The sequence below is a fragment of the Oxyura jamaicensis genome, chromosome 2 (genome assembly GCF_011077185.1).
Source record: "Oxyura jamaicensis isolate SHBP4307 breed ruddy duck chromosome 2, BPBGC_Ojam_1.0, whole genome shotgun sequence".
In the NCBI taxonomy this organism is placed as follows: Eukaryota; Metazoa; Chordata; class Aves; order Anseriformes; family Anatidae; genus Oxyura; species Oxyura jamaicensis.
In genome coordinates, this window is record NC_048894.1 from 60,168,147 (window position 1) to 60,190,840 (window position 22,694).

The 22,694-nt window shown below is 38.2% G+C and overlaps 1 protein-coding gene across 3 annotated transcripts in view; it reads left to right on the forward strand.

The window, feature by feature from the left end:
• VPS41 (VPS41 subunit of HOPS complex) overlaps positions 1-22,694 on the forward strand; it is a 106,177-nt gene that overhangs the window by 27,328 nt on the left and 56,155 nt on the right. For all 3 annotated transcript variants that reach the window (XM_035317590.1, XM_035317592.1, XM_035317591.1), the window contains 3 exons: positions 12,015-12,089; positions 17,716-17,778; positions 18,783-18,848. In XM_035317590.1, coding sequence (XP_035173481.1) covers positions 12,015-12,089; positions 17,716-17,778; positions 18,783-18,848 — 204 coding nt within the window. The remainder of the gene's footprint in view (positions 1-12,014; positions 12,090-17,715; positions 17,779-18,782; positions 18,849-22,694) is intronic.

A 22,694-nucleotide genomic window follows, 5' to 3' on the forward strand; every position in this document is an offset into this window, starting at 1 on the left:
CACAAGGATCATTGACTCCAAATCCTGGTTCCCCACAGGACTACCTAAAATCAAAACATATGCCTCAGAGCATTGTCCAAACGCTTTTTGAACTCCAGCAGGCTTGGCGCCGTGACCACTGCCCTGGGGAGCCTGTCCCAGTGCCCGACCACCCTCGGGGTGCAGAACCTTTCCCTAACCCCCAGCCTGACCCTCCCCTGTCCCAGCTCCATGCCGTTCCCTCGGGTCCTGTCGCTGTCCCCAGAGAGCAGAGCTCAGCGCCTGCCCCTCCGCTCCCCTCGTGAGGGAGCTGCAGGCCGCCATGAGGCCTCCCCTCAGCCTGCTCTGCTCTGGGCTGAACAAACCAAGGGAGCTCAGCTGCTCCTCATACATCTTGCCCTCTAGTCCCTTCACCATTATCGTTGCCCTCCTTCAGACACTCTCTAATAGTTTTATGCTCTTCTTATATTGTGGCACCAAAAACCTCATGCAGCGCTCAAGGTGAGGTTGCACCAGCTCTGAGTGGGACGTTCACTTCCCTCAACAAGGTTGAAACAAAAAACCTCTTGTAGAAGTTTTGCACATCACTTTTTATCCACTGTATCCCTCTTACCTTGAGTGGAGCGTTGGTTGAATTTTTACTTGAATAAATAGATCAGATTGATGTGGAAAGTATTTATTATTACTAGATATATTGCTTGGTGTCTGGGTGAAATAGTCGTGTAATGTACAGTGAATTTTTATAAGCTCAAAACTGAAGGAAAGATGGCTGTTGCCTTCAATTATTCTTTTAATTCTTTAAGTTTTATTCTTATTATTCTTTTATTTTTTTTAGTTTAATTGGGAGTATAGTTCAGCTACATAAGATCTTGCGTGGTCCAGGCACTTGTTTTTTAAATGAGGTTAGCTTGTATACAAGTCAACTGTAGGCTTGTGTCACCACAAATAGTAATCTATATGCTGTATGTTTAGTTTCTATTAAAATTATAAAGCTTGTGTACCTTATCAGCTGTTTCTGGGACTGCAGTCATTTCTTCCTTCTTTGACTTTTCACTAGCAGCTGTATTGTTGTGTTGTCAATTATACCTTCTTTTGAGAAGGATGTCAACCCCATCCTTAGGCTGAATGTCTTTCTATAACTTCATTACTCTTAAAATGCATGATGATTTTATGTCTGTTTGTTTGTTTTTATCCTTGACATGTACAGGAAGAAGTTCCCTTTTTGTTCTTTAATATCCATCACTTTTCTTCAGAGTGGATATCTTATTGTCTGTCAGTCATATGTCATGACGTAAGGTACTACGTTCAGGTACCTTGGAAGCCCCCCTCAATGTCACTGATTTCAGAACGAGTTTGTTAATGTCGCTCTTTAATGAGGCAAAGGGCTGTTAGTGAATACTGTTTTGTCACAGTTATCTAGAGATAGGAAACAAGTCAGTTTCTGTTGATTTAGTAGGATTCTATCCTGCTCTGTGGGCTTTCTCAAATAAATCTTTAATATCTAGAAAATTGTAGGGGAAAATATCTCATTATGGGAGAATGCTAGGCATCTAGAACATTAATTCTATAGCTGTTAATGTAGTCTGTTGGTCAACCAAAGGGCAAAGTTTTCAATGTATTTTTGATTTTTTTCGTCAGACCTTGCAGGAACTCTGAATCTATTTTTGTGAAAGATCAAGTAGAAGACCTACTGTAATTCTGCTAAGTGTACTTACATGTGGCATTTTCAGACATTGTGACATTATGCAGAAACATCAAAAAAAAAGTTATTTTTGTTATTTTTTTTTTTTTTCCCAGAACACTTTCACCATCTTGGTTTGGTAACATTTGCTGCTTGAATGTATACTGCATCTTGTATCTTGTGATTATTTAGAAAATGCATTTTCTTTGCAACAATTACTGGCTTTTTTGTTTTAAATTTCCCTACACACCATAATTTGACAATTAAGCAACAAAGTTTATTTGCTTTTAAGAATAACACAGAAGCATAGCTTCTAATTTGAAGGACATAACTGTTAAAGAAACAGCCATACACAGTATTATTTTTTTAATATCATATTCAAATAGAGTATTATTTTACTAGAGCGTAATTGGCACCTAAAAGAAACCCTCAGAAGAGTGCCAGTATATTTCAAACAAGTGTTAATACAGGGTGTTTATACTTTTCCATGCCTTCCAGTGGCATTGTCCCTGGCAAGACTAGGTTGTTCTCTCTCTTGGAAGAAACCTCAGGTTCTCAGCCATTGAGGATGTCTGTGCCCTGCTAGGAACTTGACCAAGTTTGACCAGGTGATTTTTACTGGCCAAAGGCATATGTTCAGTGTTTGCCTATTCCTTTTTCCAATCATCTCAAAAGCATATTGTGCCACATCTGTCTCATACCCTCCCCAAGTCCTCTTTGTTGATATGCTGCTGGACTACTGCGCCAAATTGCTCTAGAGTTTTTATTATCAGCAATGAAACAGCTAGTTTCAGGTAACACAGATGTGTCTTCTAAATCCTTACAACCTGTAAAAGCATAGGAACGATATGGAAAGGTTTGCCTTCGAAGAATTTGGTATACTGCTGATTCCTAGAGCTGTTTTCCTTTTGTTAAATGGCATATTATACCTGAATGACATTTTTGTGTACACCGAAGGCAGGCACTTGCATGCACATATAAAAAATGATAGCAGTTTGCTTGTCAGAATTATTCAGAGTTCTGGCATTGATAAAATATTATTTGCATTAGAAAATGTTTTCATAGTTAGAAAGTCCAAAGCAACTGAGCTCTGGAGGATGATGTTTTTTATATAAGTTGACATTAATGATAGAGCTGCAGCCCTTTGTTTCTGTTAACAATGAAAATGCAACACTACTTAAAACATAGAATGACATAACAGGGGCATAATATTTTGAACAACAGATGAAGGCAAAACTAAGCCTTGTTTTCCCATAGGGGGTAAGATATTGATAATGAACTTTGTAAATCTAATGAAGACTCACATCTAAAGGATGAGACCAACTTGCTTTAAAAGACATGACAGTGTATAGTAGCTTTTATTGCCCTCCTGATGGAATGCTAAATATGGACAGTCCAGATTTCACTGGTCTTGAGTGTTAATACCCTCATATTGCTTGTTGACAAAAGTTGTGACTTAAAAGCTGATCATCTCTATTGTGTGACGCTGCTGAGGAAGCTAGTTCCACTCACAGACCTGTGGCCCAGAGAAATAAGTAAAAGATTAAGAAATTTTAGAAATCTGCTGGTTTTGAGTTTAGCATTGCAACTCTGACTCGGAACAGAAATCTGTAATTGCTACAGGCCTTGGCAGTTCTTGAAGATAGGAGCTTTGAAATGTGAGCAGTATAAAGATGGAAGAATGAATGAATCTGCTTGCATTTTTGGATCGACATTAAATAAAGTTTATTATAAGCAAGGATGTCTACACTTGCTGGTATTGAAATAGAGCCTCTTTATATGCAAATGCCTCGTGGAAGTTGCACAGGATCAATTCATCTTCACATTTAGCTTTCCCTATCTTACTGCCACAGTGAGAATACTGCATATGATTTGCCACTTAAAGTAAGTTACAGTGCACTTCAAGATTAATAGTTTCTACTTGTGAGTACTCTCCTCCCTCTCCCACCATTTTTTTGATTTGCAGATTTTTTTAGGATCCTGTCAAGAATCCAAAACCCAAAATTGATCATTGTTGAGGATCTCTCTGCCAGGTTTGTGAGACTTGTTCAGATGACACAATTGCAAATAAAGGAAGTTTCCGATTTGTTGTCCGAAGAGGATAGAATGCTTTCAGTAATCGAGAAATGTATTTATTCTTGCAGACAGCTCTGTACAAGTGTTGATAACTGGATGTTATCAACATGGAAAAATGTCACTTCAGTTTTAGCTATTGGCTGAACTTCAGCATTGATCACCCAGTGTAATATTCAACAATGCCAAGGATGTGACTAGTTATGTCTTTTTTCAGACAGGAAGGGGAGTTCTTCCTTCATAATATTTGTTCTGTGACTGAGACAGTGGGAGATCTTTTCACTAGTTTCAGTAGATACTGGACTGGGATCATCATCTTTATTAGAATGGTTGGCAGGCTAAAATAACTGGAAAAAAAATAGTGCAGTTTTTCATTGCAGGAGCTGATAGAAGGTGAAAACTATGTAGTTGTGGCGAGGATAATAGCTTTGTAATGGGTGTAAGGAAAAACAGGGATGCTGGGTGCCCTGTGGTCATGTCCTCTGTTCTGTGTTATGTCAGGGAGGGGGATTGTCATAGCTGTGGTGAAAACCTTCCAGGAAGTGATGCTGGCAAAACAATGAATGACCCCTGAAAAGGACAATCAAAAGCCTCATTGCTTCTTTAGAAGTTGTTTGGTCAAAGCACCAATAAAATAATCTCTAAAGCAAACCTGTCCTGACAAGAACATGCGCTGTATGACCTGGTTGTCCTGACCTCTCTCATCAGTCACTTTTTTCAACTATGGTTTATCAAGAAATGGAGAAACATCTCAAACTTCCCACTTCTAAAATTCTACAAAATCCTGTTAAGTGTGTTAATGACAGTACTGGTGTTTTTCTATTAAAAACGGGCCGTGAAAGTGCCCCACTAAGTTTCATCCTCAGAGATTTATATTCTTTTTTGGTATTGTTCTCCAAAGTCCAATTTATAACATGGTAGCTTATGTGGAAACTGGTGTTCCATGATGAGTTCTCCAAGTTTGCAGTGCTTGGGGAGCCATTCTGAAAAGAAAGCAGTTAGAGAAATCAGTGAGGTGAGCCTCCAGGTGGCATGGAATAATCTTCTCCCACCATGTGCTGGATCGTCTGAGGCACAGTATATGTAGTTATCACTTGCAGCCCTCACTCGGCTCCCCAGCATCAGCCCTTACTTCAGCCCTCCCCATAAGTGCGTGCTGGGGAATATTGTTCAATATTCTCAGATGCTTTAATAGCAACAGTGAAGTAGAGGCAGGCTTAGAACATTTCATCTTTGAGGCCTTGCAGTTATGCAGTGGATGGTGAAGGGGACCTGGGGAGAGGAGAAAAAGGGAGTAATTTGTTTGCTGTGGCACAAAGCTCCCAGAAGGACACAGCTTTATGTGCCAGTGTTTTAAGAGAAATGAGATTCTGTTTTGGATCTGTCAGGAATTAGCTAACGGTTCAATGTGGCTAGGAGGAGGTATAGGCTTTCAATATAGATTTGTTTTCAATCATAGCTTGGTCATTCCTAGACGAGCATTCTGATTATCTAGCAACTACTCCAGGTTTAGGGAGATCCCTTGTTAATTTTTCTCTTTGGATGTATTTTTGCTTAGTCCCTGTAGTTGACAAACAAGATTAAGGGATCCACTGATGCGGAAAATATTGAAATCACTAGGCTTTTTGGTCTTTCTCACTTTCTCAGACTGTATATTAGAGATTCCTTGTCCTCATATTCCCTTACATTCCGACAAGCTTTTGAGATCTTTCTTTTTTGTAGGCAAGGTTTGCCTTCCTGCAGACAAAATAAAAGTTAATGTTGTTATTGTTCTGTGTCCTAGACCTTGTCACTCGCCCCAGCCTTCCCCCCTTCCTTTTTGTCTAACCAATATAATCTCCCATTTTTCATTTGGAGAATGACAGATTCAAGAGTGTTACAGGAAAAGCATTGGAGCAGGAATCCTCTCTTACCAGAATACTACCAGTATTGCTGAACAAAACCTCTTTGGTGTGGATATTAGTACATTTTCATCAAATGAAAATTCATATTGTAAGGTCAGAATATGCTATTTCTATTGGAGACAGTGGCAAACAGCTTGTTCTGTAACTTTTAAAGCTGCCTTTTCAATTTAAACCTTTGTTTTGCTACATGTTTCTCAGATGTGCATATATGCATAGGCATATATGTACTTATACCATGTTGTATATAATCCATGATGTAGCATCAAAATTTGCTTTTCTGGATTCCTTTTCACTCTATTGTGTTAGTAAGACTCAACAAATATGCAAACTATGCATAAGTCAGTACAGCACCATAATATGTTTAAAATATTGACAGTGTCTTCAACTGTTTGCTGTATTTCCTGCCACCTCCTCTCACTTCCCAAAATGAAAAGACCTTAAAAAGTAGAAGTTCTTTTTTGGCCAGTTAGTTAAATTGGGCTTTATTCTAGGTGGGCTGAGGTTATCATTTCAAGTTGGAAAGACAGCCTTGGATAAAGAATGTTCAGTACGTGCCTGGTTCTTTTTTTTTTTTTTTTTTTTCCAGTAGCCTTAACAACATTGTTTTTCATAATTCAGTGGTGTATAGAACATCTAACATATGGATGTAAAAGCTGAAGAGTTGAGGCTTTATTTAGGGTAAGTTCCTTATCCTGCTTGTGCAGGGCTTATATATATAGAGCATCTTTGCTTAAATATGACAATAGCTAAGGCAGTTTGTTTACAAATCAGCATTTGACACCGGGCCTGCATGGCAGAAGTGATCACTTCCACTGGAAAGAAGTATTTCCACCATTTTCATGGTGGAAACAATACAAACAAAAACATAGTAGTTCATATTCCTGTGGATTAACTTTTTAAAAAGTAAGGTTATATTGCTGAACACTGGAGTTTTACGTGTTTCTGTGAATGTTGTGCAGATGGAAACACATAAATAAGTGTAAAACGGGAACTTTTAGGAGGCAGATTTGTTTCATTTTTTATTACAGTTTAAACTCTAGTTTATACAGTTTTCCTGTAGCATGAAGAGCAACTACAGAATGATTAGGTAGATAACAACATAACGCAGTAAAAAAGACTTAGGGATGATTTTCTCCTCGTATAAGTATATATGCATGCATGTGCGTAGGCAGATAATTAAGAATCTTTGGGTTAATTTAGGGAAAGTTCTTGAAAATACTTCTTAAAGAGTGGATGAAAAATGCTGCATAAATGGCTTGTATTAGCGTTGGGAACCTCTTGAAGTAGAATGAGCTTTGCAGCAAGTATGATCGAACACCGCTTTGCTTTTCACACTCTTAATGTGTTTGTTGCTTGCCTGCTAACCATGGCTAAAAGGCATGAAGTCACAGGCAACTATTAAAACGTTTAGATTCCTGGCTTGTAAATATTGCATTTCTCACAGAATTGGAGTGAAATCCAGTCTTATGTTTCTTGTTCATCCAGTTCATATCCATTGGGATGCAGCATTTGTGAAAGAATCAATTATCCATTTGTTAGTCAGAGGAGCTTTACAAATTATACATTAGCAGATTGATTTCTCAGGTTCACCGTTGGGGGACTGATAGTATAAGGTGGGTTGATGATGAATGTCAGGGGAGAAGGAGTTGCCACAAAGAACACAATTAAAAGAAGCTTTCTGAGTAGCCGTGAATTTAGTCCTAATTGAAGAGCTGACATAATCCATACTAAGTGTGTTTATTTCAAGCATTTTTACATTAGGTAATTGATTGTTGCATGAGGTACATTTGTTGGTAGATGCTCGATTTTCCTTCCCTTAAAATTTAGAGTTTTCCAAAAGCCTGTATTTAGATCTGTTTGAGCAAGATCCCAACTAGCTCTTTTTCCTTCTCCCTAAACTTTTCTTTCTTCCATTAAGGTAACATTTTTTTGTTCTGTAGTGTCAGCTTGACAATATTGATTTTGAACAGTCAAACTTACTTATGTTGTCGAGGATTCCAAACATGTCTCGATCAGAAAGAAAACTGCAGCTAATGGAAATTCAGCTGAAGACATTTCTTCCTCCTTTGCCAGAACTTCCACACTTTGTGAAATCCAGAAGCTGTTCTCAGGTTAATCAGCTCAGTGTATCTCTGTTCCTAACTAGCAGGATCCTCCGTATGGCCAGACTTGAATCATGTCGATTTATAGAGACTGTGTGTGTTACTACTACTTATTCAGTCCTGTAAGTATCCTTGTGACTAAAAAGAAGTTGTTTTGGTTTTTTGGTTTGCCTTTTTTTTTTGCCTTTTTTTTTTTTTTTTTTTCCTTTTTTCTTTCCTTTGGTTGGCCTAAAGCTAGTGGTTCTGATTAGGTTAAAAAAATATTACCCAAAGTAGTGCTAATTAAATAACTAGCAACTTGGAATTTTATACACAGGTGCCCAGGTATTTATGGCCTAGGATTTGAGATTCGTTCATATTTATTATTGAGTAATACATGAGTAGGATTTTCTTCAGTTTTGGATTAACACTTTGACCTTACTGCTGTAATCATTTTTTTTTTTTAAATATGCCTATAAAATTGGAGGGTTTTCCTCCCCCTTTACCTCCCCCCCCCAAAAAAAAAAAAAAAAAAAAAAAAAAGGTTTAAAATAGCTAACTGACCAAACTCCAGAGTGTTTCCTAGTTCAGACTGTATCAAATCTTCCAGTCTTCCAGATGGCAGTGGGTTAGTGGCTACGTGTCCTCTGACCTTCAGCGATTCTACTTATTTTGTCAACCTGCGCAGGCAGATGCTGCAGGAGGGGTGCTTATGCTTTAAAAACCAAACCTATTCCTTTTGAGAAACAAATTAAACTCTTCAATGGGACAGTTAGAATAAGTTTGCTTTTTTTGTGTTTTTTTTAAGAAAACAATTTTTATATATATACGCACATTATATATATATATTTAATATCATATATGTATATTTAATATATAAATAAAATATCTATATTAGAAAAAGGAAATGGAGGGGAAGCCACAAAATTGTCTGTGCTTCTCTTTTCTGAAATCTCAAAATTATCCACAAGCTGTTGATAGGATATAAGTATGACTAATTTTGAAATGGTAAGTAACTTTGCTGGCTGGCACGCAACTGTGTATTTATAAAAATAACTAATCTGAATAGATGATTCTAGGAGAAACACCTTGGATTTAGGTAGCACACTAATTTTATTGGTGGTCTCGTATTTTTAATTTTCTGAATAGCTTTATGTACATATCTTAAATGGCTTTACTGTGGAACGTAATTCTGGAAATTATAGCCTCAATTGTTACTCAATGCCAAACTAGAAGTTCCTGGCACTGGAATTCTTCACCTTGCTAGAATTTTACTGTAAAATGCATTAAATATTCAGACCTGAATGTTACTGAGTTTGTGGTCTATTGTCACTTTCTGAGTTGCATGGCAAGTTCTGATGGGTAAAGTCAGCAAACAGGCTGGTAACCAACACTGCCAGTTCAGCTTGAGCTATGGAAAAAAAATTACTCCATCATTGCTTTACTTCATGTACATCATCTAGTCTTGTGCTGGAAATCAGCTGGAAGTCTGTGTAAGTGAGTAGCTCTGCTTTTAGATGAACTTGTCTTCCCTGAGTGTCCTCTGCATACGGTACAGGCAATAGGGAAAAAATGCTGGGAAGAAAGTGAAAAAAGTTAAAAATAAATGATAGAAGTATTTGGCGTTCAGAAGGCCTGAAACAAGTTGTCAGTTATATACAGTGTCATGAAATACCACATATACTTAATTTCTTCCTAACAAATTTCTACTTAACAAACATTGCTGAAGTATCGCATGCAATTTTGAATGTGAAAAACACACATAATGTGAAATAATGTACGTGGCGAAGTTTTGCCTTGCTAGGCGCTGTTTGGTTACCTGAGCACAATCACACATTTAATCTCCAAAGTGTGCTGTGCAGCCTCCAAACAGCAGTGTGATGGATCAAGTCCATCGTCCTGCTCTTCAGCTTTACCTTTTTTTTACCAAGACAGTTAACACATCCTTCCTTGCCTGCTTACTGCACTTTTTTGAGCATCAAACTTTATCCAGGCCATTTACCAGCACAGTGGGAACAGTGTGGACCTACAGGCTGAGCTGTTGGCTCTTCTGGCCTGTCTCTTGTTTCTTTTTGTCTTGGGCTTTCTTGCCCATTGAAGGAATGCTGCTAGATCTGCTCTTGCTGTCCTGCAAGCACTGACCGGCAGGTTTTAGGTGCTGGAGAGATGAGAAGTGTGGGGCTGACTGAACACAGGAACTTAGCGTATGAGCCTTTGTCTGGGTAGTGCTATTTCAGGGTGGAGTTTTTGCCTTTCCAGTTGCAGAGTAGTAACAGACGAGAACCTCTGTGAGGAAGTTGTTGCAATGGCAAATTAGATACCACTGAGAAGAAAAATCATGACACATGATGAGTTCAGTTGAACAGTCTGCACTCCTCCTTTCCAGGGGGACAGAGGTGTTTCTTATGGTAGCGGGAACACTGGAGACATGCTGGGTTTTTTTTGTGGGTGGCTGTCTGCCCCCCTGCTCCCCCCCAGCACAGACAGAAATCTTCTATTGCACCTTTCTGAGCAAACCAGAAATTTAGAAAGGCATTTTCAAGATATTAGCCAAGTGTGGGTGTAGCATCCGAGAATCAGAGCTTTCGTGAGGCCACTGACCACACCAGCAGGCCAATGGACATGAGCTGTGCCCCTCAGCAGACGCCCCCAGATGTGGCAGGAGGAACGAGCACCAGCTGTCTGCACGACCAGGGCCATGCTCACTTCTGGCTCTGAAATGCAGCGAGTCAGTATATCCACCCTGCAGCAGATGAAAATACAGCTAAAGCACATAAATCAAGGGAAGTTGGGTTGATGGCTTCCTTGGCAGTGCACTTTTTGGCAGGCAACACAGGGTGGAAAGCCCGTGTTGTGGTAGGCAGCAGCCGCGGTATTTCCATGCAGCACTCCCTGATGACCAAGAGCGATGCCTTCTGTGTGCAAGGAAACAGGAGAGCAAAAGGGCTGGCAGCGTCCTTTTCCCAGCTTCAATGCAGCATGCAGTTGTTCAACCTTGATTAGAAAGAAGATTTTAGAGAATTAAAACATAATTTAGGCAAATGCTAGTGTTTTTTTTGTTGTTTTTTTTTTTTTTCATAGGTGGAGGTGAGGAAAACTTCATTTCCCTGAGTTACATTTTGTGTTTGTGTGAAAGAAAAGGCAAAAAGCCAAAATGACTCTGAGAAGACCTCAGTTTTATCCCCTGTAAGCTGTTCATCTGAACAGCATGTTTTCATAAAACTTTTAATGGTGGTGTAATTCCACCTGCCATAGCAATTATAAGGACTTGTGGTATTTTAGGCACACATCTGTAACATCTAATGTGACCCCATGACTCTAGCACTCTTCAGTGACCCTTTCTTTTCATACAAACCTATGATGAATTTCTCTTTTAAGATGTGCAGAATCGCAGAAGTGATCTGTGTCGTGGTGCCATCTGTTCAAAACTTTGTAAGAGTTTGAAATTTTATTCTTAAATATCTAAGAGAGACTGACTTGGGTAAGGATCCTTCAATGATGCTTGAAACGATGATATATTATGGAGGGTGAGATCAGGTTCATAGTACATAAGAAAGTTCTTGATATTTAATATAATTGAAAGGTTTTTTATACATGAGAGGGTAATGTTAGTCCTCAGTACTTAAGAACAGATGTTTAAGCTAAAGTAAACAGTAACAAGCTGTCTAACCCTGCAGGATAGAGGTAAAAGAATATCTTAAATGGATAGGAAAAATTAAAATTTATTAAATAGGTGCAGTCTTGAGGCTTTTCTCAATATTTCTCTGAGTACAACTATGTTGCACTTCAATACCTTCTAATACTAGCTTCTGAAAACACTATTAGTGGCAAAAATGAAAGCCAGAGAAGGGATTTGCAGGAAGAAATAATTACTAGTACAGCCATCAGACCAAACCCGAAGAATTTTCAGTTGCTTTGATGCCTGTGTTGTCAGCATGTTTTATGCTGAGTTTTGATAGCAGGAGAGGTTCTTAATGAATAGCTGTGGTGCACAGGCTCAGATGCTCCAGTCCTGGGAGCCTGGCCCTTTGTGAGGGCTCTAGGCCTCTGAGGCAGGTAACTGCAAAAAATGTCAGGTTTCTGGGTCAGGCAAAAGGCTGGAAAGAAGGTTGTGTTTTGGCATTATTGGAAAAAGACCTGTTCTGTGTTTTTTGGTTTTGTGCAACTTAGCATCGTTCAACCTTTCATACATAAATCTCAGAAAGCGTAGAGGTCATTAAAGCATATGGTTGCTGCTGCAACTTTAAATGTAACTTTAAAAGTCTTTTTTCTTTTTCTTTACTTTTCTTTCTCTAGAGCCCGGTGAAGATAAATCAGATCAGTCTGGATGAAAGTGGAGAATACATGGGTGTTTGCTCAGAAGATGGCAAGGTACAACTAACCCATTTGTGTATCTAACAAGGAAAAAGGCAGTCCTCAATGTTAAACCTGTCATAATTGTGATACTTGTGGGGTTAATTCCTGCATTTAGCACCACTTTGACCATCCATTTTGAGAACTGGGCTCACCTTTGAATACTCAAAATTAAAGTCAAATATATTTTGCACAAATGTGCTGTAGGAAAAGTAATTACAAGAATGTCAATAATGTAACTGGTATTAAGCTGATTAACAGCTGTGGCAGGAGGACACGTCACCTTTATCATTACTGCTGTGCCAGTTATACTTCAGTGACTAGTCTGCTGTTCCTGCAAGACAGTAGTTTAATGCCTTTCTGCTATAAATCCACAAAATTGGATTTTGTGGGCATGATTTCTGTGGGCTGGTGGTTTTCATTTTCACACACGTTATGAATGTTTCTCTTGAATTATAGAATCTTTTGATAAGCAATCACAGTTTATCAGAAGAATAAAGTGTCTTACAACAGCCACATTAAATAAATGTAAAATCAATATATGTACAGTTTCCTAAAAAACTGGCACCTACTTCCTTGACTGAGGACATACATCATTTGTGCAGTGTATAACTAACAATTATCAGTGCTTCTCTGGAATGTTGAGCTGTGACATTTAGTGGTTTTGGTGATTGATTTTCCACTTATAAGAATGTCTTTTTTGTTTTTAAGTCGATGGCAGTCTTTTCTAATGTTGGTTTGCAATGATAAAATTCTAATGCACAGGGTGTTTTTAAGCTTTTGTTTTGAATGTGATGTTCATATACAAATGCAGTGCATTAAAAATCATTTAAATAATTTCTCAATTTCCACCTGACTTCCTGAGTAGAACATTTCTTACAGAGTAGATCTGGGGGGGAGGAGGATTGTTGGTGATCCTAATGGATTTATCCTATTCAGCATAAGTTGTATACATGAAAACTAAAATTGAATCTTGCAATAGGCAAAATGTGGAAACAACATTCTTTAGACTGTATGCACTTTGATTTTTTCCCTTCCAAATAGGTGTTTTTTTCGGCAACAGGCAGAGAGCCGCTGTATGTATCCAAGCCTTTTGTTTCTCAGTGATCTCTTGATGTCAATATCTTGACACAGTAATTGGGATACTAGTGCCTATCAGAGTGGGTTGTAGAATTTTACAGCCTGTGAGAAACACAGCAACAGAATCCTAATTGTCTTAGCGAGATATGGGAAGGGTCGGTAATTGTGCACAGTAATAAAAAACATTGAGCTTGTATTGGTGGTTGTGGTGTTTTGAATGGTGCAGGGGAATGAGCACTTGCTGTAAGGACTCCTTAGATATGATTGTTAATTACTTACTTGAAATATATATGTTGCAGTAAGGCTACAAGCCACGCTTTTTATTTAATATAATACATTAATGTTAAATTATGTATTTGATTGCAGAAATATTCAGAAATTCATTATCCCTATTCTGATGTGGCTGTATTTGAAAAGGACAAAACTCCATTTATTTAAATGATGAATCTGCCTTCATTTAGTGAAATAGGTATTGTGGACCCAGTAGGTGACACTGTACGCTCTACAAGACAACCTAAATGTTGTTTGTTAAACTAAAGCTAATTCAGATAATGCTTTTGACACAGGGTTGGAGTAACACAAGTGCAATATGAACCACACTTGTGTTCATGAAGTCCAGGGGCATTGCAACCTCACCATGCTGTACACTAAAGACTTAAAAGATCTGTGTGTTTTAGAAGTTAAACATTTGACTTTACTCAGAAAGGTGTGTCTTTATGAAAGAATCCACCCAAGGAGTGGGTGAAAGAACATACTTGTATGTTGTGCTGTTGTATAATAAAAAGGCAGAAATTCCTGGCTAGATAATGTAGAACTTCAATGTTCTTGGTCATAGGAAAAGTGTAACTTCACACTTCATGTATCCCGCTTTCCATACCTCAGTGAGTGTGTTTCTATTGTAAGAAGTTAAATGCTTGTTCAAGTGGTTGCACGATTATCATTAACTCAGATAGATAAGCAGAAATAGTGAACTGCTTGGAGGGAGGGAGAGAAGGGGGAGGAAAAGAAACGAGTTAATTTTGTTAAATCTGTTTCAAACAAACAAGAAGGATATGGTAACAGCTGTGCATTTTGAGCTAACTAGGTTGATAGATGTCTTTTCTACAAATTACTGAAGATGTGTGCCACAGGCCACTGTAAAAGCTTCTTGCAGGAGGCAGGGAGTGCATTTTCCCATATCAGAGTGAATCCAGCATGAGGGAGATGGAAACCATTTACCTCTCAAAGGAAGGCTTGAAGCCTCTTGTATCTGTTCTGCTGTATTCTGCATTTTATTTTACTGCTTTTTTCTTTCTTTTCACACTCAAATTACATCTAGACTAACGATGTTGACTGAAGTTGGCATAGCAGTACAGTGCAATTCTCTAATCATTTTCTTGTCAGGCAGCATCCAGATACAATATCAACACCACACTCCCAATTGCTTTCTGGAGACACTTACAGGTTTTCCATAAAGTTTTTTTTTTTTTTTTTTTTTTTTTTTTTAATGAATATGTTCCTTGCCAATTGACTCTGCAGCTGATCATCATCTCCATGGAAAGCAACAGAAGTCAAAACCCCCACTGCCATTTGGTGATAGCTACTGGCCAGGTGTTAAAATATAAAGGTATAAGAGGAAAATGCTGGGACTGGAATAAATAGAAGGGGAAGCACACTTGCAGTTTCAGAGCTGTGGCATTTTTTTTAGGGTAGATATTTGCTTGTATACTATCTTGAAAAACCTTGGTCTGACTCTTGGCTTTGCAGAAGTTCTCCTATGTCATTTCAGAATGTTAATATAATTTGTATCTTTATTGACTTTGAATCTCTTATACAAAGAAGCATAAAGAATATTGAAACCCCATGTGTTTACATGTTTCAGTGTTATGTTTACTACAGTAACCTTACATTAAGATTTATGAAGTATTAAATTCCACATTTTCCAAAAAATGTGGCTCAGATTATGTGCATGTTCTTGTGTTTTAACCACCAAAAGGATGGCTGCTTCTTCCACCATGTGGAAGCAAAGAAACAGCTAAGTCTGGATCTGCAGGAGTGGTGAATCCTGGATATTTAAAATTGGAGAGGGCTGGCAAAATACAGCAGGCTCTCATCATGAATTCCTTTTTCCAGCTACCTAAAAACATCATGAGCTGCGTGGGGATAGAAAGTAGAAATAGATAAATCCAATATAGCTTTGTAATATCAAAAGAATCACTTTCTCTCTGAAGAATAAAAGACATTAAGAAGTAATAAACTGTTATATGGTGTCCCTAGAGTAAACATGATAACATGTATTTTATGCTGAGTTGTTTTTTCCTCTTTAGTTAACTGGCTTCATTTTGTTTTCAAACTCTTAAAGAAACATCTTATTGCCGCGTTCGCTTCAGCATTAGGAAAATGTTGAAGGCACCATTGCCAATGTTAACTCAGTTTAATTGTTTTTAATTGGAGAGATGTTTTTGAGAACGTTGCTTTCCTGGAATTTCTAGACTTGTGTGTTAACCATTTTTATTAGTTTTCTTCCCCCTTCCTTTCCTTGTATTTTCTCTTTCCTCTGTACCTTATTTTGTTTAGTCTGTTGCATTGGGTACACTGTGCCAACTGATGAAAACAAAAACACAGAAAACAAAATCCTCTAGACATCAGCCCGAAGGTTTTCCAGGCTCACAGCCAGGCCCAACTCAAACATAACCCTTTGGTTGGCTTACATAATCACAGCTTTGCGATGCATCTCACTGTCTCCAAATATTGATTTTCCAATCCTTTGGAGCAGTAGCTCAGCCCCACACAGCGCATGCTGCAGTATTTGTAAAGCATGTTGTTAGAGACTGTATATTCACTAATGAGTAATGGACAGAGCTGATAATGCTGCTTCGGAAATGTATCCAGGAGACAAGCTTGAAAGGGAGATGAGGTGTTGTGGGGTGGTTTTAGCTTACCATCACCACCAAATTTCAAGACAATCTGAGGATGGCTCATTTCCTCTCCCATGGCTTAGTTCCTCTTGTAGTTTACCTGGGCTCTAATTTTTAATTCTGTCTCCTTGGTCGTCTGGGTTCTCATCCTCTGATAGCTGAATTGATCTTTTCTAGAGCCATTAAGCTTTATTTCTGTGGCCCATTACTGGGACTTAGTGGCTTTGTTCTGCAGATCTTTCTGTAATGATTTTTGATTTATATTTTTGCCTTTTTTTTTTTTTTTTTGTAGCTGTTCCCCCACGCCTTGCAACTCAAGTAGTCGTGGTGGGGCTGGAGAGAGAACACAATAGAGTTAAAAGAGGATTTAAATCTTTTAGTCCAACACATAGTTAGTCCAACTAGCTGAACATGTAGAGCAGAATTACTGAAGGGATTACCTCTCCAAGAAACTAAGGATGAATGACTAAGCCTGTCCAAGAGCTTTCTAAAATAGATTTTGCTGCTAGATACAGTTTTCCATGGACTCGCTTCCCGGGATGCTCTTTTCCCTCCCTTCTCCCACCAGCAGCTGCAGCTTCTGGCAGTGGGTGCAAACCTCTTAAAATCATCATGTAAAAGCAAACCATTTATTATTCCTTGTGGGAATAATCATTAGTATATCAATTACTAATTCCTAGCCATCAGTCTTCAGCCCTACTTTACTCCTAAGCTCTGGAGGAAATCAGCTGTCATCATTTCATGTGAGAATCAGGGAAGGGAATGGGGTGTTGTGTGACAAGACTCTAGACCAAAAGAGGGTTGCGCCTGCAAAAAGCTCGAGGAAACCCTACTCTGGGGTCATAGCATCTAAGAAGTCTAACTTTTTTTTTACACTTTATACCTCCATACCAATTCTGTAAATAAAGAGAAGAAAACATTTAAAAATCCGTTAATTCTCTTGACAGTAGAAAGATACTTTTTTTTTTATTCGTGTTGAGCATTTTCTTGAGATGAATTAATTCTGATAGATATTCTGATGGCCCATGGTTACAGCTCCAGTACTGACTGTTAAATGTACTAAGACATCAACATAGATGAGAAGGGAGCAGTCTTCAGAGAGAGACATTCCCAGTGGTCATGGAATAAAACAAAGTAGCACTGAATGCACCTGGGAGGAGCAGAGGATGCCAAGAAACATACGGGACTTGGTTTTCAGGCTGGTTTTGCTTTATTGTCACAAATTTCTTTTTTCTTATGTAAAGCCTGTATTGCTTGGAGGGGAAAAAAATCTTCCAGTTCCTTCTCAGAAAGGAAGAGTTTTTAATTTATCTTCCCCTGAATGTTATTATGTTGCTCATACCTTACCTAGATCAGAATCTGTTAAACAGATTTGATCAGCCTAAAGCAAAAGGAACTTGTTTCTGTGTTTCTGTTTAGGGAGGAAAAAAAAAAAAAAAGTTAGCTTCAAATAAGTACTTCTGCACTGCTGAAAATATTTAGAGATAAGGCAAAATAGAAGTCAAAGATGTCTCAATTAACTGAATAGTTAAATATGACTTTTTACTTCAGGAAAATGCTGTAGCTGTTGGCATTCACACTAATCTTCTGCTTGTTAGTGTTTTACATTCACCTTTAATTGTCAAGTGGTTATTGGGTATGTTTTTTTTTTTTTCTTTTCAAATTAGGTGCAGGTGTTTGGATTGTATTCAGCGGAAGAGTTTCATGAAACGTTTGACTGTCCTATTAAAGTAAGTGCTTGCTTTAATCTTTAGTAATTGTGTTGTTGTTGTCTTTAATAACAGAAAGGTCACATTGAATCTAAATGAGAGAGGAATACTGCTTCCTTGTAATGTTATTCAAGTCACTAGAAAATAGTTATCTATCTCAATATAAAAGCTTTTGATCTGGTTAGGCAGGAAGAAAGCTGATCCAGGTTTTGTAAGAAGTCTTATTGAGTTTTTCAAATACAAAAGGCAAAGTGAAAGAGAAATTGTCCTGTTTCAGCTGTTACCTGTCTCAACATATTTCTCTCTTTGTAGATGTGTGATATAAATTCTGAGGGTTCTGCTAACTGTGAGGTCAATATTTTGCAACCAATTCATATCCGTTAGCCTATCCCAGGATAGAGCAATGGGTGGCAATGCTGATGTACTCTCTGTGGAGGGAAGAATTCAGTTTTACTCTGGTAGAGATAAGTGTGGCTGGCTGGCTGTTGAAAAATGCCTCTATTAGACGTATGGGAAGATCTAACTTTCTTAGCAAGAAGCATTTCTTGTGGGAGAAAAGGTGGTATGTGCAAGTTACTGTATTTTGCTGCTTGGTTTCTTCTATGTTTGCATCGACTCTTGGAGGGGAGAAAAAGAACAAGCTCATAAAGTTTTCACACACGTTGGATGCAACTCACTTGGCTCCTACTGTCCTACTGCTCTTACAGCTTTATCTCTTGGCATGGACCTCGTTCTGCTGCCTGATGTGGAAAAAAGTGGTTGTTCTGCCTAATGTGTCCCTCAGCATCTTGTATGTCACGTGCCCTACAACACGGAGAATTTTCTTTTTGTTCTAAGAAAAATGAGTGGGACTAAGAAACAGACTGAGATGTCTGAAAGAACTGGTCTCTACTTCAGAGGCAGAACTCAGCTGTAATGTTTGATATTTGGCAAAGAGCTATCTAGTTTAAAAAAATAATGATAGAATGCACCTTTTAAACTCTTATTTGAGTCATAATCATGTTTTTTCTCCTGTTTATACTCAGATTGTTGCTGTTCATCCTCATTTTGTAAGATCTCACTTCAAGCAATTTGTAACAGGAGGAAAAAAGGTAAGCAGTCCCAGTGTAAAGATCTGTCTTTAAACAGCTTTTAAAAACAGCTCAGAAGGCTTGTATTTGTGATTTTTTAACACCTAGAACAAATAATTCATCTTTTTCCTTCTCTTTATGCACTGTGTTGTACCACACTCTTAATTGAGATTCCAGGAAAAAAGTAATGCACTAACTATGTTAAAAACATGTTGCAACAACTAGAGATTCAGAATAAAAATACTTTTGGACTTCCATCCTGGAAATAAAAAAAAAAAAAATCATTTTTATTTCCTACGGTAGCCTTTCTACACTCACTTATATTAATTTTAATTTGTTGAAGTGGGAGCAGAAGTTAGACCTTAATACTGATCTTTTATAATATATGTTGTATACATTGGTCTTTTGTAGTAATTCAGGAGAGTTCTGAATAGAGAAGAGCTCCCATTTTTTTTTTTTTTATATACTCATATCTGTGTAATCAAAGTCTTTATTTTGAGGAGTTTGCTATTTTATATGCACATTATGATGTTTTATTGGTGTAGGATGTGATTCTGATTTTTCAGAGTACAGATGTTTCCAGGTTCTATAAGTATGATGTGTCACATGGCATATTTTCAGTTAAAATATGAGAAGTTTGATTTGGACCAGTTTCTTGAATTCATGGAATTTTCCTGTTGCCTTCTCTAATTAAAGGTAAACAATCCTCACCTGTAGATACATTAAACTGAATGTTAAACACTTATGCTCCGTACAACTAAATTTTCATAAACAGTTTGGTATGTTTCCAAGAATAGCTGTGGTTTTTGTTTTGTCAATAGTGTGCATGTTTGGCAGCTTTTGTAGGCTGGTTGGAGCTGGTGTTGCCCTTAAAAGAATGCATAGTCAGTGTATGTCTTTGTCAGCCACCAGTTTGTGAAGCTTTTTAGTGCTGATAGAAGTGGTATGGAAAGAAGGAGGCAGGGAATTAATAGAACAGGGCTCTGTCAGGTGGTAAAAGAGCTTGCATTCACCTGATGCTGAACAGAAAAAAGCATCAGGGAGTTAACATATTCTCTTTGGTTATCTTTGATTACTTGACAGGTTGTTTTATATTCTGTCCTCTGGGGAATGGTATACTCGTTTTTAATGCATTCATTTTTTGCTGAGGAACTTTCCTCTTCAGGAAAACTTTAATTGACATCTTAACATAAGGTATTTAGCATTGAAATAAATGTCCCTTGACACCTGTAATTTGGTTTTACTGATACATAAAACCAACAAATAAAACCTTTTAGCCGTGTGGTAGAAACCACTCCTCTTTTCTCCCTTCCTTCAAAAGGAGTGTATTTACTTGTATAATGGTGACAACAAAATGCTCTGTAAAGATTCAGGAAATTAAATTTTGCCTACCTATTTATCAAAGATACTTTTTTTTTTTTTTCTGAAAAAGCCTTGAAAAACATCTCTGCTCTTTATACCTTAAGTCTGAAGCCAACGAGCTGCGTGGGGGGGCAGCAGGCAGTGGGAATTTGGTCCACGAGAGTCAGGAGCAGGGAGCCTGCAGCACGTCCCCTCGGGCTGAGGCCTGATGCCTGTAAGTTGTGCAGTTGTGCCAACTCCTTCAGGCAGGAGATGCTCAGCTCCGGAGGTCTCTCTGCTTTACAAGCTTTTGTGTGGACACAGAGATTTCAGCTGCCTGATAGCTGGCAGCAGTGTGAGGCACGCTGCCTGTCCTGCCCCACCTGCACAGAGGCGGTGAGGATGGAGCTGCATGAAGACAGCTATTCGAGGTTGTGATGCTGCTGTAGAAATAAGGCTATCCTCACTTATATCAATCTTAAGAGAAAAGCTTTGCTTAAGGCTCTCATGCTATGCTCCTTGCCTGAGCTGCATTCACAAAAATGTGAAGTGTGAGGGATGTGAACTCTGTGCCCAAACGCTGGGGGGTCTATCGTTGTTTTATCTTACTTTGGGAGATGGTGACTTTACATATATTAGCTTTTTAATTTTCTTTTGTTTTTAATCGTTTGCTAAAGCTTTTAAAGCAGATAAAAGGAGCGAGCCAGAAAGGAATTTGGTCATGTACTCAAACCCCTCTAGTTGCATTATGAACATTGTCACAGAATATGAGAAGGATGTTCTTGATTTCTTACTTGAATTTCATGCTGACTGTGGTTTACAGCAAAATAAAGCAGAGAAGCCAAATCACATCTTCACTCAGAAATCAAGAACTGCTCCCACCCACTAACTTTAATGCTGTTTGGTCTTAAATCAATAAAGTACTTAAAGATCTGCTTAAATTTATTAATTTTATAGACAAGCATCTGCCTTAGTAGGATCCTTAATTGTAGTACTTCTGTGAACGGGGTGGGGAGCTGTAATTGTAAGTTACCACCTCCTTAATTTTTTTTTTTTTGAGAAAAATAGAGCTCATCATAATAATATGAAATGTATATACAATAGGCTCTCCAGTTCAAAGACCCACTGCAGAGCATTTTGCCAAGTTCAAGGCAAGCTACAATGTCTTTTTTTTTTCTTTTTTTTTTTTAAAATAAATAAAGTAAAAGATGGAGGGAGAGGAGCAAAGCGATGTGTTTTGGGGCCATGTGTTACAGCTGCTCAATTCCAAAGGCAGGTGGATGGTTGGGAGCGGTGTGAGACGTTGGGTGGTGCTGAGATTTGCTGTGGCTTAGAAGTGCAGCCTGACCTAAAGCTGACTTGAGGACGGTTACCCTGGGGTAACTGCTTAAATCATTACAGATTGTTGAAAGTTTAACTCTACCTGGCATATGTTTAACTAGGCATATGCTAGAGTCCTTTAAGAACATTTTTCCTAGACTGCATTATGAACTAATTAAACAATTTAAATTGTTGGCTTATTGAAACCTTGTTTTTAAAAGTAAAGAACTTCCATTAAGCTTGTAATAGTACCATTGCCTTCTATTTTGGACTGGAAAAGCATTTTCCCTCTGTTTTCTTAATGAATGAGCATTATCTGTGCCTAGAAAAAAGGCAGGTATTACGGAAATGTTGATGGAAACTCAGTGAGAAGCAATAGGTACTATACTCAAAAGAAGCACTGCTTTTTCTCCCCTCCCTGTTACCTCTGCAATTAACTTCAGCACCATTGTGGTGCCTTGGCAGATGATGGTAACCCTGAAATAATAATACTGTGTATTGTAAATAACAGGGCATTCCTGTCCAGAGCAGACAGTAGAGCTTCAAAGCAAGGGAAAAGACAAATACTGTGCTATTGAAGGCCGTAACCTTCTACCTTTTAAAAAAGGGTCTAATCTTAAAAAATAACAGGGTAAAAGCCAACAAAATGAGGGTGGTAAAGCTGAAAACAAGGTGTTCTTCATTTAACTATTAGAATGCTGGTATTTCCCAACACATCATCTAAATGAATATTATTGCAGAGTTGGAGTATCCATTTTATCCAGAGGGTTATAGAGGCAGAACCACCAAAGAGAGAAGACTGAAGGATATTGCAGTTCCAAAGTGAAGGTATTGGTGACTGCCTCTTGAGTGAAGATAACTTCAGAGAGCAGTAGAATTGGAGGTTTCCTTCTTGGCAAAGGCATTGAATATGCTCCCTATTTGATGTTAATTAAGATCAATAACTAGGCAAGACAGATTTTTTAGTAAAGTTTGTAGAAGAATGAATTCTCTGGAATGATTATGTCACTCTGCTGAATTTGTGCTATTAAAGTTTTGGGGGGATGAGTCCTACTCAGTATAGTGGTTGGGGACTGAGCACAATTCAGCAAACGAATACTGAAACCAGTATGGGAGGAGGACATTCAGCATCTCAAAGGATGCATTCATAGGGCATTCATTTTTCATAGTAACTGTTGATTTGAGTATCCAATCTGAAAAAATTTC